We start from the raw sequence: 12,901 nt of genomic DNA, 5'->3' as shown, positions 1-12,901 counted from the left end.
AATTAGACACTAGAGGGTAGTAAAAATACACTGAATTTTCTCTCTTGATATGACTTTTTTTTTCAATATTTTAATTACTTTTTATGTACAAAAACATAGATGACAGGACAATATGTTCAAAAATAATCACAGCCTTTTATTTATTTAATTTATAAGTATTTAGATGAAGCTATTCAGTCAGTATATATGCCTGGGAAAAAAAAGGATGTTTTGTACTGTGTATATATGTTGCCCCAACATTCCCTAAATATGAGTTCAAATTTATGTAAAACACTGAATGCAAACACAAGCAGAAGAAAAAGACATTGGTCATGTTGAGATTATTTGAAAGTCAAAATCATTCGATAAATTTGGACTCTTTTACAGTCAAATGCTGAAGCATTTACAGAGAACATTTATATATGTATGTATTTTACAGCTATTGCTTGCTTATTGTGAAGGACAATACATATTTATTTGTATATATATCAGTATATATATATGTGTGTGTGTGTGTGTGTGTGTGTGCGCTTTATTTTGTTTCTCTAATCTTCCGTACACTGACAGATGATCAAGGGATTATAGACTCTGTGACTCTATATATCCCAGGAAAACTCAAATGAACTTTTCAAAATTCCTATAAATTTCTATTCCTTTATATTCATCCAGGGGTGGCAATCTTGTTTTCTTAGAATGAATTTACTGCAATTTAAATATTAGATTTCTTTCATACATTTCACCCCCCCCCCACCACCCCCACCCCCTTCTTTGTGTGTGTCTCTGTACATTTCCTGCAACCTTTATATCCATCTTTACCCTGGATGCCAGTGATTCTGAACTGGAATCTTTATCAAGAGATAATACACAGTTTTTACTCATAAAACAAACATTAATGCAATTAGTCTGGTTACAGTTGTTACATGTGTAAGTGTGTAATTGTATTATGTTACTAGAGAAAAATTTATTCACATATCCAGTAGTAAGTTTCTGTGCATGGTCGATCAAACCATCCATCCATTCCATTATACCTGTTTACAACACAGTCAGAAATATCTGAAAAACGATTTGCAGTTGACCAGTACCTGAAACAAAGAAATAGTCTACTGTACTAGATACACTGAGCGATAAAATAAGTCTGATGAATAATGTACAATCCAGTGTAATGTAAAATAAATCTATAATCTCTTACGCAGTGGTCATTGATGTTCCATCCACCCATTTCCACACGCCTTCATTTTCACTGTCAGTTAGACCAATGTAAATTCCATAATTCTTGCTCTTGCTCAACATTTCCACAAAAGCCTGTTGAGGTGGTAAACAAACCTGATTAGCACATTCCCCAAAGTGACTATAATCTAGAAACTACATGGACTCGGTGGTACATGCATTGGTTCCAAATTCACAAACACACAAAGGCTTTGAAAGATGTACTATAACTAAAACAATGCTTAACTATGCCTATTTACCTGTTCCTCTTTGCTGTTTATGATCACCAGGTCTGCTCCTCTCACTCTGCAGTACTGTCTGCTCACAGTCCAATTCTTCTGCTCAGTTGAGATATAGTAAAGGCTAGACTGAAATAACATCCATCCTAAGAGCGATTTAAATGAATTAATATTTGGTTTGCAATGTAAAATGCAAAATACATTTAATGTTTAAATTTAATGTTTAAAGTCTTTGTTTAAAGCTTGGCTATGAAGGAGGTAATTATGGGCAGAAGTAGGGCTGAAAATCTTGAGGCATTTTCTGAAAGCTTCATTCTGCCATGTAAAAAATAATACTATATATAAAATATGCTTTTGTCTGTGACTTTTCTAAGGTCATTTAGATAGTCATTGGTACCAAATAATAGTTTCAAGATTAACTGTTGAATGCAAATGTAAAACCTTAATTTAAATATTAAATTATATTCATACTTATTTTATATTCAACTATATGAATTCTACAGGTGACTGTGCATTTTATTGTATTTAGTTTAATAAACAACTTGTGTTATTGCATTGCCATCACTACAACATGTATTGAATTTAGTCTGTTAGCTGACCAGCTAGTGCTGCAGCAAGTACCTACTTTTCCATCCATTTCAGGATTTACTGATGCTGCTATGGATTGTGTTTAAACTAGCCCAGAAATGGCAGCAGCAGACTTGCGTTTCATGTTCTTAATTTGTATTGTATGGTGTAAAACTATCAATGTCAATTCTTATGGCAGGGGATCTTCATCTATCTGTGGAAATGTGATGCAGATGTACTGGTCAGTGTCAATTTCTATACTGTGGTGTGCTGAGTGAGAAGGATTTAATGTCCTGGACGCAAAAAGAATGAAGAGCTATATAAAATAAGCAATTTTTTTAAAAGAATGTACAGTAAACGTAAACTAACCAATCGGCTTGTGTCAGATTAGGGTTTCTGTCCAGCAAAAGAGGCTTTTGAACAACCACAGCAAAGCAGCATGTTAAATACATTTGATTGTTTTTTGCTGCCAGACACAGAGCAGTTCCTGTCTACCGATCGGTTATATTCTCTGATTCATTTTACTTACCCATGCTGGTCAATTTATTCTGAAATGAATCTTTTTGTTTCTGTAACTGGTATCTCTCTATTGTCAGGTTGTTGTAACTGGTCTGTAACTGGTATTTTTCTATAGCCTGGTTGTTGTAACTGGTCTGTAGCTGGTTGTTTTCTGTATGCAGGTTGTTCAATTTGATCCACAGCACTGCGATGGAAGTCAGCAGGAGAACACACAGCAGCACCACACACACTGCAGTCACTGTGTAACACCTTTTCCAGGCAGAGTTGATTCCTGTGACTGGGAAGTATTGAATGCATTAACTGCCAGTAGGAAGGAATCAAACTGAGAAGGAATTGTATTGTGGCTATGTGACAGACTTGTAGAACAATAATGTCAGAGATTTTACTTGGTCAAACATGTCTTGAATCTACAAGTGATCCTTTTCTCATTTTTTTCATTTTATCCTGCATTGTGTAAAAAAAAAAAATGTCACTGTGCCCCATTTACTGATTATATTATTTTTCCAAAATAAAGCACAAAAAACTGGCATAAAAAATGACACCCTGTTCAAAAAAACTGCAATTAAACTGAATTTTGAAAGATCATTGTTCATAAAGAGATATTATCCCAAACTAGGAAGTTTTTAATTTAACGTAAGGGAATTTGCTGTTGCTAGAAGTAAACAAATTAAGAAAAATCTGAACTCAGAATAAATCTTTAACAGGAGAGGAATTAAAGGTGAAGAATATCAAATATAATTAATGGTGTATTTATTTTGCTCTTGAATAATGAAATAACAAAATGAATGGCAACTTATGGAAAGACCATGCAAATTTTCCCTGAGAAATGACATGATGCTCAATTCTCTACTGAACACAGTGATCAATTATTTTCTCAGATTCATCATTGTTTCAGTAATTGAAATTGAGCAAGCTTTGAATGCATAATCTGCAATTTATACATTTATTTAATTACTCATTCAGAAGTCTGAGTTTTCACCATTATTTTATTTTTTATTGGTTTATTTAAATCTCTAGAATCATTTGCGTTGGAAGCAAATAAATATAATGTGCATGCTTTACAAAGATAGCTCAGTTTTATTGAATACAAATTTATTTTATTTTCTGTAGAATTATCACTTGAAAGTTTGACTTCAACAGCATTTCCATTTGCAAGAGAAATTAGAACATCACACCTAGTTTCTTAATGATAAAACAAGTTCAGAGAACAAGTACAGTGAACACACCTGCCAAAAACTGGGTTCAATATTCTGTACACATCAAAAAATGAGATCATATTTCTATACAATCTCTAATGCCATTTTCGATCAGATTGGAAGTTTTGAGGGTTTGTTGTTTGCTATTTTGCTATGTAATTATATGCCTTCTGAATTACCTGTAAATTTTGCTGCAGATGTCACAATTGCACTTGTTATTCATAAGAAATGTATTTGTAATGCAATGTAATTGTAAATGTAATGTAAATGTAATGCAAAAATATTTCAGCACTTTTATAGATGAGGGTACTGGGGAAAAATTATAGTTACTTACTACTTCCTTTTAAATATAAAATGTTTCATCATTTACAGATGAATTGACTTCTGTGAAATAAAAATAGGAATAGAAACTTTACCACAGTTTTCTGAATGCAAAACGGATTGTTCCCTCTGAAAAAGACTCTCACTCAGTAAAAACTATACTGACCAAAGATGTAATCTGCTATTTCTACCAAATAGGCCATATTCAAGATCATGTGATTCACTTCTTAATTTTCATTTCCAAACACTTCATACATAAGAATAAATGTAGTAAAACCACTTCAAATTTTAGCATTTTGATTATAAATCTCTCAAACTCAAATAAAAGTTGTATGTTTGTTACTTTTTTGGTGACGCATTTCATGGCCAAAACTTGTGGACACCTGACCACCACTCCCATATGTCTTCCTTCCCTACACTGTTGCCAAAAAATAACGTCTTTGAATGCTGTAGCAGTAATATTTCCCTTCACTGGAAGTAAATGTTACATAGAAAGAGTTAAATGGCAGTACCATTGTGCACAAATTGAGCTCCATGAAGATAGTTTTTGTGTAAAGAATTGTCCTGCCCAAAGCCCTGATCTCAATCCTACTGAACACTTTTACTGATGGGATGAACTGTAACACATTTTTTTTTGCCAGGCTTCCTTGCAAGTGCCTAACCTTGCTAATGCTAAAGTCCAAGATTTTATTCATAAATTTTATTTATTTATTTGTTTAGTTATTTGGAACCTACTTATGTGGCTTCCAAAAAATAAAACATAAATTAAATGCCTAAATAAAAATGAAAGTGCATGTGAAAATTATAATATTTCATGAGATTGATTTTGCATATGATTAATAATATTTCTTCAGGTTCTTTGCAACAAACCAGTACACAGTAAATGCGGTTCAATAACGTCCATTACTGAACTATATACTTCATCTAATAAATAATTTCATTTGGATCTTTTAAAGTGTAACAGAGCAGTTAGTCAAGGAAGTCAAAATATTATTTAAGTATTGTGTACATATCTAAAATTGTGCTAAAACAATTGCTAAAAAAGGACAGTATAAAAATATGATTATATATTAAATATTAGTTTACTTTTTTATCATAAAACTTGTGTACCTGTTTGTTGAACTTGTAGGTTCCTCATTGTTTTGTCATTCTCCCTTTCAGTGTTGGTACTGTAATATCTAATAGCGTCTTCATTCGCAAAGAAATTCACAGTTGCATGCTCAGAATACTTTAACTCCTCAATGCTGTTCACATCATCATAGATATTCTCAGACATTGCTGATGTAATATAGACTCAACAAACCATTGCAGTACTGTGCGTCTGCCAATGTAGATGTAAGAACACACATGTACTGGTGCACATTTATACACATGTGCATGCAAAGTTTCATTGATGTATATCACTGGAAACAAAGGGACCATACAGTGGTGACTTCTTTGGAAAATGCCTGAAAAAGTTTAGAACAGTACAATTGAAAATCTATTTCTACCATGAAATCTATTACTGTTTTAACATAAAGTCTGTTTTATTGATGTTATGAAGTGTTTACTGATGGAGTCTTTACTGCAAAACTATACGTTGAGATTGCTGTCCTAAAGCTATCATTACATACTCTTTATCAATTAAATTCTAATGCCATGTTCATGATTTCTATGTATATTTAGGCTGTCAATATTAGACCAGTCTCAGGATCGAGAGAGAGAGAGAGACAGAGAGGGAGAGAGGAGGTGGGGGGGTTATGTCTTAGTTCTGAACACTAATCAAAAACCTGAAATCACTAGCATAGCCAGGAATCACAATGTGGGTGGGCCCAGAGAAAATTGGGTGGGCCTAGCATCTTTTATCAAAATAAGCCAACACAACTACACCTGCTTGAATGCAAACCACCGTTTAATCAGAGCATAAGCCTGTATGTCATTATAAGCAGTGTTAAGAACATAACAATAAGAACAGCATGAGCACGGCGGCCACACCACACACGCATGCGCATCTGACAGACGTGCTGTTAACACCATTATCAAATCAGCAGGAGAGTATTGGACAGTATGTAAACTGTCGAATATATGGCTCAACGGCCATTTAAACCACATGAAATGAACAACAATGAGTATACAACTACATAGTAAGAAAATGTAGATTGGCTTACTTTTACACTGGCGTGTAGGGGAGATACAAGCTGGAGAAAAAGTGCTGCTGGTGATGGAGTAAAAGGTGAATGAACACTAGCAGAGCTCCTTACTACTCAAGATTTATGGGTCCTGAACATCCTGAACATATCTTCCTTCTCCGGCTGCACACAACATTTTTTTTTGACACAAACTTTAGTAAGTTGCTCTGTTTCATTTTAGTTTAACGTGCAACTAAACTTCGGTGACCCTCTGTGAAATGTGCTCGGTGTGGAGCACATAGGAGCACGTAGCATGAATAGGGGCGGCATGAGCGTAGAGACGTTTCATTCATTCCTCGAAACCGGAGGGCGCTCTCGCGCAGAAAGTACAAAAATTGACTCATAGAAGTAACATATGACTGGGTGGGTTGACTGAAAGGCCCACTCATAGCTATGTGACTGTTTCAGCAGCCACTGGAAATATTTTTTGGTGATTTTTACTATGGAAAACAGGTTCTACTAGTTTCTACTAGTAAAATAGTTCCTCAGCCAGGGCTGTGAATCATTAATCAATTAAATTAATTGATTAATTAGTAATGTTTCATTAATTTAGACAGAATGGGTGTATTGTCATGTCCTGAACTTGTTTTGTTTCACATTACAGCACAGTAACATTGGAGTCAGCCATAATGCAGAGAGAGTTAAAGGCCTTGCCCAAGGACCCAGCAGTGGCAGTGCCAGGGCTTGAGCCCAGACCTTTTGAGCAACAACCCAGAGCCTTAACCACTTTAGCTACCACTAGCTGTATGGATACAGTGAGTATAGAAAAGACTCACCGCCCTATTTTATTCAGCTGTATTTACTCAGTGCTACTTATAACATCCAAGTGAAAAATAACAGCAAAAATCAAACCATAAAAAAACAGAATCACTGAGTTGGATAAAGGATCACCTCTCTATTGAACCACCTTTAGCTTTAATTACAGCCATTGTTATATGTCTCTATCAACTTTGCACACCTAGATTTTGCAATGTTTGCCCACTCTTCTCTGCAGAACTGCTCAAGTGCAGTTAATTCTAGTGTTGACCATTGGTAGACTGCATTCTTCAGGTCATTCCATAGATTTAGAAGCTTCAAGGTGCATTTTGGCAAAGTCTGGTTGTGACGACATGTGTCCTTTCTTGAAGCGTGCCACATTTGCGAAGAATTTATGATATTGTTTCCACATGGACACAATGACCACTCTTTGTTATAAATTCCTTGCAGCTGCTTCACAGTTGCTGTAGTTTGCTCTCTGACCAGCCTCTCTGACGCATCGCTATTCCATCCAGTTTGGTGGGCTATCCTGATCCAGGGAGGGTCTTAGTTGTACCAAACACATTTCAATTCGTCCACTAGATTTCACTGTGCTTCTAGGGATTGATAAAGCCTTTGAATTTTTTTTTTTTGCATCAATCTCCTGACCAATGCTGGTCCACAACTTTATCCTTGAGATCTTTTGACAGTATATTGCCACCCATAGTTTATTGTTTGCTTCAGTTGCACTACCATGGACTAAAATGCACCAGGAATAGTTCTTTTTATGCTGAGCTAATCAAAATGACCACACTTGATCACAGGTGGAAGTCAAATGGCTTGGTGTTCCATTTGAGATGCTGATTAGCTGTACCTGATTGAGTTTACCAGTCATTTTAGGAGTGATGCTTTATCCAACTAAGTGATTCTGTTTTTTAATTCTTGTTTTATTTCTGCCCCGTTGCTGTTACATCTTTCACTTGGATGTTATAAGTTGCAATGAGTAAATACAATTAGATAAAAACAAAATTTGTGTATTAAAAAAATTTCATTTGTGTATATGATGTGAACAGGTGATTTATACGTTATGTGCCTGCAAATGAATAAACCAAATACATTGTTGTCTCATGATAATATTTTCCTGGCTTTGCATATGGAAAGTTCCGTTGTTATGAATCTGCCTGTAAATAAAGGGATCACACAGCTTCATTCTCTTGTAAAAATATCTTTACAATTTACAACTAATTTATTTGCATATGGAAAGTTGCCATATGCACACACACAACACAAACACTCATTCAACAACATCTCTGTATATTCAACTCTACAGTGTAGTGCATTGTATTGTATTGTATTGTCCTGCCTTGTAATGTATTGTACTGTCTGTTTTGCACTACTTGCACAAGTTTACACATACATACTTTATGTGGAACTGTGATTGCACTTAGTCCCTAATTCTTGTTGTTTTATGTAGCTCTGGACCAATGGACCAAACATCAGTGTCTTCTCATGGAGATATCTTCCTAGTTTTGCATATGGAAAGTTTCAGTGATGGATATCTGCCTGTAATTAATTACCTGATTGAAAAGTTGTGAGTTTGTGTCCCAAAACCACCAAGCTGCCACTGGACCTTGAGCAAGCCCCTTAACCCTGAACTGCTCTAAATCACCTGGAGCTCCAGCGATGCTGGGCTTTATGAATATTGTAAATAAACTTTAAGTATAAAGTTCTGTTTGATTATTCCTTTCCTTTCTGAAATGTATGTCCAGTGAGCCTGAAGCTGTCCTTAGCTTTAGATGTTTGCGATATTAACACAAACAGTAATGTCCCTATCCAAACTGGCAACACCCCCTCTAAATCACCAAAGGGAACCCTTGCCTGAGTTGTAGTGCTTCCGAGTTAAGCTCACTTCTGGATTTCTTACTGACATAAAACAGCATGCATGCCAGCTTCAGTCCAAAGGATTGTTTCTTTTGTGACATACCACACCTTGTATATTGCCATTGTTTGCTATTCAGTGTATGACTATGGTACATTTCATTCTTGTTCGATTTTCATGCTTAAGTTTTGGTTTCAGTTTGCAGTGTTTTAATGATTTTTTGGTTTTGATCATTTCTTCCTATCCTCTTGGTCATGTTGTTTAGATTTTGATTTGGATTCATTGATGTGTATATTATAAATCTGCACATGGATTCTAGGCCTTCGGCTTCGGGAGTATTTTTTACAGAATACTCCACCTCCTTATGCTTTTACTGCAGACAGTCAGGCCACTGATGTTGCCTGCCAGGGGTGTTTCTAGGATTTGAATACATCAGGAGCTGAGCGCAAAACATCAGGGGATAATTTGGGAGAGAGGGTAAGCAAGAATAACACATTTTTATGTAATATTGTTTAATAATAAACACAAATTAACACAAATAGTATGCAACTTTATAAAATTTCATTCAATCCCATCTTTATTCTGACTCCTTCCATCATTTCTAAGTCTTGCTACTAAAAAAGGAGTTCATTAAATTCATTTTATTTTCTCTCTCACACCTGTATACCATGCACTAGTATCTCTTTTACAGCTTGTATGTGAAGCAGTGCTGTGTAGATCCTTTTTTATTATTATTATTTTACAATAATCTATATTATACTTGCACTTCTTATTTCATTCCTTATTGATGCTGGCACTACTGTATGTATTCTTCTTTATGTATTATTCTGTATGCTGTATGTATTATTCTTCTGCTCAATAAGTATATGACTGTGTACATTGATGACATTTTCATCTACTCAGCCACTTTCAACGACCACACACACCATGTGTGCGCCATGCTCACCCGGCTACTACACAAACAACTCAAAGTACGAATTCTGGAGAGTGACCATAACATTTGTGGGATATGTCATTACAAAAGGAGGAGTGGAAATGGACTTAAGTAAAGTTCAGGCGGTGAGAGAAGGAATGTTGCCCACCCTGCTGATGGAGCTGCAGCACTTTCTAAGGTTTGCTAACTTTTACAGATGATTTATCTGGAACTATAGCCTCATAGCCATCCCACTTACCCCACTCTGGTGGGGCACTGGAAAGAGACTGCCAGTGTAGTCTTTGAAAGACTAAAACTGACTTCTGGGTTGGACATTAACAAGATGGCAGCATAGAGCTAGTGTTCCTGATTAGAATATTTTTGAAAACTGATCTAAGTAATATACATCATGAAAATAAAAGGGGAATATGATAAAAAATTTTTAAATCTCCCGGAGGATACATTACTTCAAATTGAATGTGCTCGGTAGACAGCTACCGTCAGACACAACCACAATCAATCATGGTTAAATTCATAAGTTTTACAACCAAAGAACAGATATTTAGACTAGCTTGACAAATGAGAGGATTCTCCTGGCAAGGAAAGAAGATCAGCTTTGATAATGATTACACCCCTCAAGTGCTACTGATGAAAATGGAGCACACAGAGATACGCAAAAGTTGTATTAGGTTGTATGAGTGCTGTATGAGGATAGATTGAAGATATATGACACGGTCGAGGAGGCAACACAAAACATGTCAAAGAGAGGATTCCTGGTGCAGCCCATCAGTCACCCAAACACCCTCATGGAGCATATTCAGCGAATGTCTTGGCAGATAAGTAGCCAGAGCATGGGCAGACAGGATCACCAAAAGAGGAGTGCCAACATTCAAGCTAAGCTATCATCCTTGCTAGAGAATGACTCTCACCCCCCTGTATGACACAGTTACATCTCTGAGCAGCTCCTTCAGTGACAGTTTCAGATACAGCTCTTTTCTCCCTACTGCTATTAGACTTTACAATCAGAGCTGCTCTCAGTGAACCCGTCGCCATACTACACACTGTTCATACTGATTTTTATACTGTGTTATAACCTGTCATCATAATACACACTGTTGTATGTGATATTCTTAAACTGTGAAATTACAATAATTAAAATCCTGTGCAATACAAGAGTGCAATAACAACAATTTAAGATTTGCAATAAATTATTATTATTTTTAATCTTATTTTTTCTGTATTCATATAGATTTAATTATCTTTCAGCTTCATATTTGCACATTTTCTTTTGCTGCTGCTGTAACGTGGATATTTCCCCACTGTGGGATGAATAAAAGTTATCTTATCTTATCTTATCTTATCTTATCTTATCTTATCTTATCTTATCTTATCTTATCTTATCTTATCTTATCTTATCTTATCTTATCTTATCTTATCTGGAAGCCCATATGTGAACACCTGATCAAAGAGGACAGTCGCCATCTCCATAGCTGTGGGTAACCCCTTCAATGGAATCAGCCAGCAGGCCTTGGAGAACCAGTTGATAGACACTTGTTGTATCCATTCAAAACTGGGAGATCTGTGACGAAGCTGATAGCAAGATAGGACTAGGGGCATCAAGGGAGAGATAAAGGCTCCAAGGTGGCTCACGATAGAAGTTAGTGAATCGTGGGTTCGGGCCAGTCCGTCACTGCTCTCCCTTTTCCCTGATCCATTTCCACCCCATCTCGGGAAATCATGTAGCCCAGGAATGTAATGGTCTCCCAGTGGAACTCACATTTTTCCCCCTTTATGAATAACTGGTGTTGTAACAGGCAGGCCAACACTGTCTTAACATGGCAGACATGCTTGTCATAGGACTGTGAGTAGATCAGGATGTTGTCTATGTATGCTATGATGTAATGCCCTAACATGTCTTTGAGAATCTCGTTGATGAAGGACTGGAAGATCGCTGGTGCGTTTGTGAGTCCATATGGCATGACTAGGTACTCATAGTGCCCTTTGGTCATGTGAAAGGCAGTCCATTCATCCCCCTCGTGAATATGAATCAGGTTGTAGGTGCTATGGAGATCCAGCTTCGTGAACATCCGGGCCTCCCGTAGCAGTTTGAGCACCACTGGAACCAAGGGTAGTGGGTGGGGCAGCGGACCATGACCGTATTGAGCCCCCAGTAATCAATACACAGTCAAAGGCCTCCATCCTTCTTTTCCACAAAGAAGAAGCCCGCAGCTGCTAGGTGAGGTGGACAGTCTGATGTAGCCTGTGTCGAGAGCCTCCTCTATGTACTCATCCTTGGCCTGTGATTCAGGCAGCATGAGGGAGTACACTTTTGGCATTGGTGGCATGGAATTAGACAGCACGTTGATGGCGCAGTCCCACGGGCGATATGGCAGGAGTTGTGTGGCCCTTTCCTCGTTGAACACCTCACACAAACCCCGATACTCCCTAGGGATGTTGACAGTGGCACCTGAGCTAGGGCTCTCAATGGAGGTGGTGAAGCATGTCTGCAAAGCCACCTTCTTCAAACAGTGAGCCATGCAGGAGGGGGGCCAGTGTGTTAACTCCTTCTCCCTACAGTCAACATCTCCAAAAAAAGCAAACAGCCAGCTTTGCATGATGGTTTGTGACCATCCATCTTCCTCTTGATGACATTCCAAAGGTTTTCAATAGGGTTCAAATCTGGAGATTGGGCAGTGGTCTCTTATTTTTTTCCAGAGCTGTATATCTTATATATAACTTAATGTATGGAAATCTATAGTTTGATTTCTTTGCATGTGATTGCATTGGTTAGTACCAACAGCTAGTGAAATTTTCATGTCAATAGCACCTTTAGAAATATATTTACTAAGAAAAATGATGTGTTCAATACTTATCTTACCTGCTGTATATGTGTATATACAATATCGATTGTGAAATGTGCTCCTATCAACATTATATATCATCAATTATCAGGACCGCTATCGTACAGTGAGGATTCATTATTTATATTTTTATTGCTAAAATATGACAGTAGACCAGACTAGTATCACTTCTGCAATCATTGCTTCACCTCAGTTCAGCTGAAATCTTCTTTATTTACCACACCTTGCAAAAGTGGCTTCTCTTTTTATGACAGTATTAGTAAACATCATACATGAGCAAACCACTGCATTATGCAGCTAGTTGGAGATTCCACAATT

At 36.7% G+C, this 12,901-nt stretch overlaps 1 protein-coding gene across 1 annotated transcript; it reads right to left on the bottom strand.

Moving 5' to 3' along the window:
• Positions 1–744: 744 nt before the first annotated feature.
• Positions 745–5,345, bottom strand: LOC131349244 (CD209 antigen-like protein C). The gene is made up of 5 exons (XM_058384772.1): positions 5,138–5,345; positions 2,521–2,787; positions 1,446–1,570; positions 1,169–1,281; positions 745–1,061 (listed from the first exon to the last, which is right to left on the bottom strand). The coding sequence occupies exons 1-5, from the start codon at positions 5,301–5,303 to the stop codon at positions 941–943; spliced, it is 792 nt and encodes a 263-aa protein (XP_058240755.1). The 5' UTR covers positions 5,304–5,345; the 3' UTR covers positions 745–940.
• Between the last annotated feature and the right edge of the window lie 7,556 nt (positions 5,346–12,901).

This window comes from Hemibagrus wyckioides, linkage group LG29, assembly GCF_019097595.1.
Source record: "Hemibagrus wyckioides isolate EC202008001 linkage group LG29, SWU_Hwy_1.0, whole genome shotgun sequence".
NCBI lineage: Eukaryota > Metazoa > Chordata > Actinopteri > Siluriformes > Bagridae > Hemibagrus > Hemibagrus wyckioides.
The sequence above is the reverse complement of the archived record's forward strand: the minus strand, read 5'-3'. Positions and strand labels throughout refer to the sequence as shown.

What these genes read in the sequence shown, in the direction of transcription:
- LOC131349244 (XM_058384772.1), bottom strand. Translation starts at nt 5,303, where the DNA reads ATGTCTGAGAATATCTATGATGATGTGAACAGCATTGAGGAGTTAAAG. An exon ending in TAAACAGCAAAGAGGAACAG is followed by an intron (nt 1,282 to 1,445) that starts GTAAATAGGCAT and finishes CCACCTCAACAG; the next exon opens with GCTTTTGTGGAAATGTTGAG. An exon ending in GGAACATCAATGACCACTGC is followed by an intron (nt 1,062 to 1,168) that starts GTAAGAGATTAT and finishes TCTTTGTTTCAG; the next exon opens with GTACTGGTCAACTGCAAATC.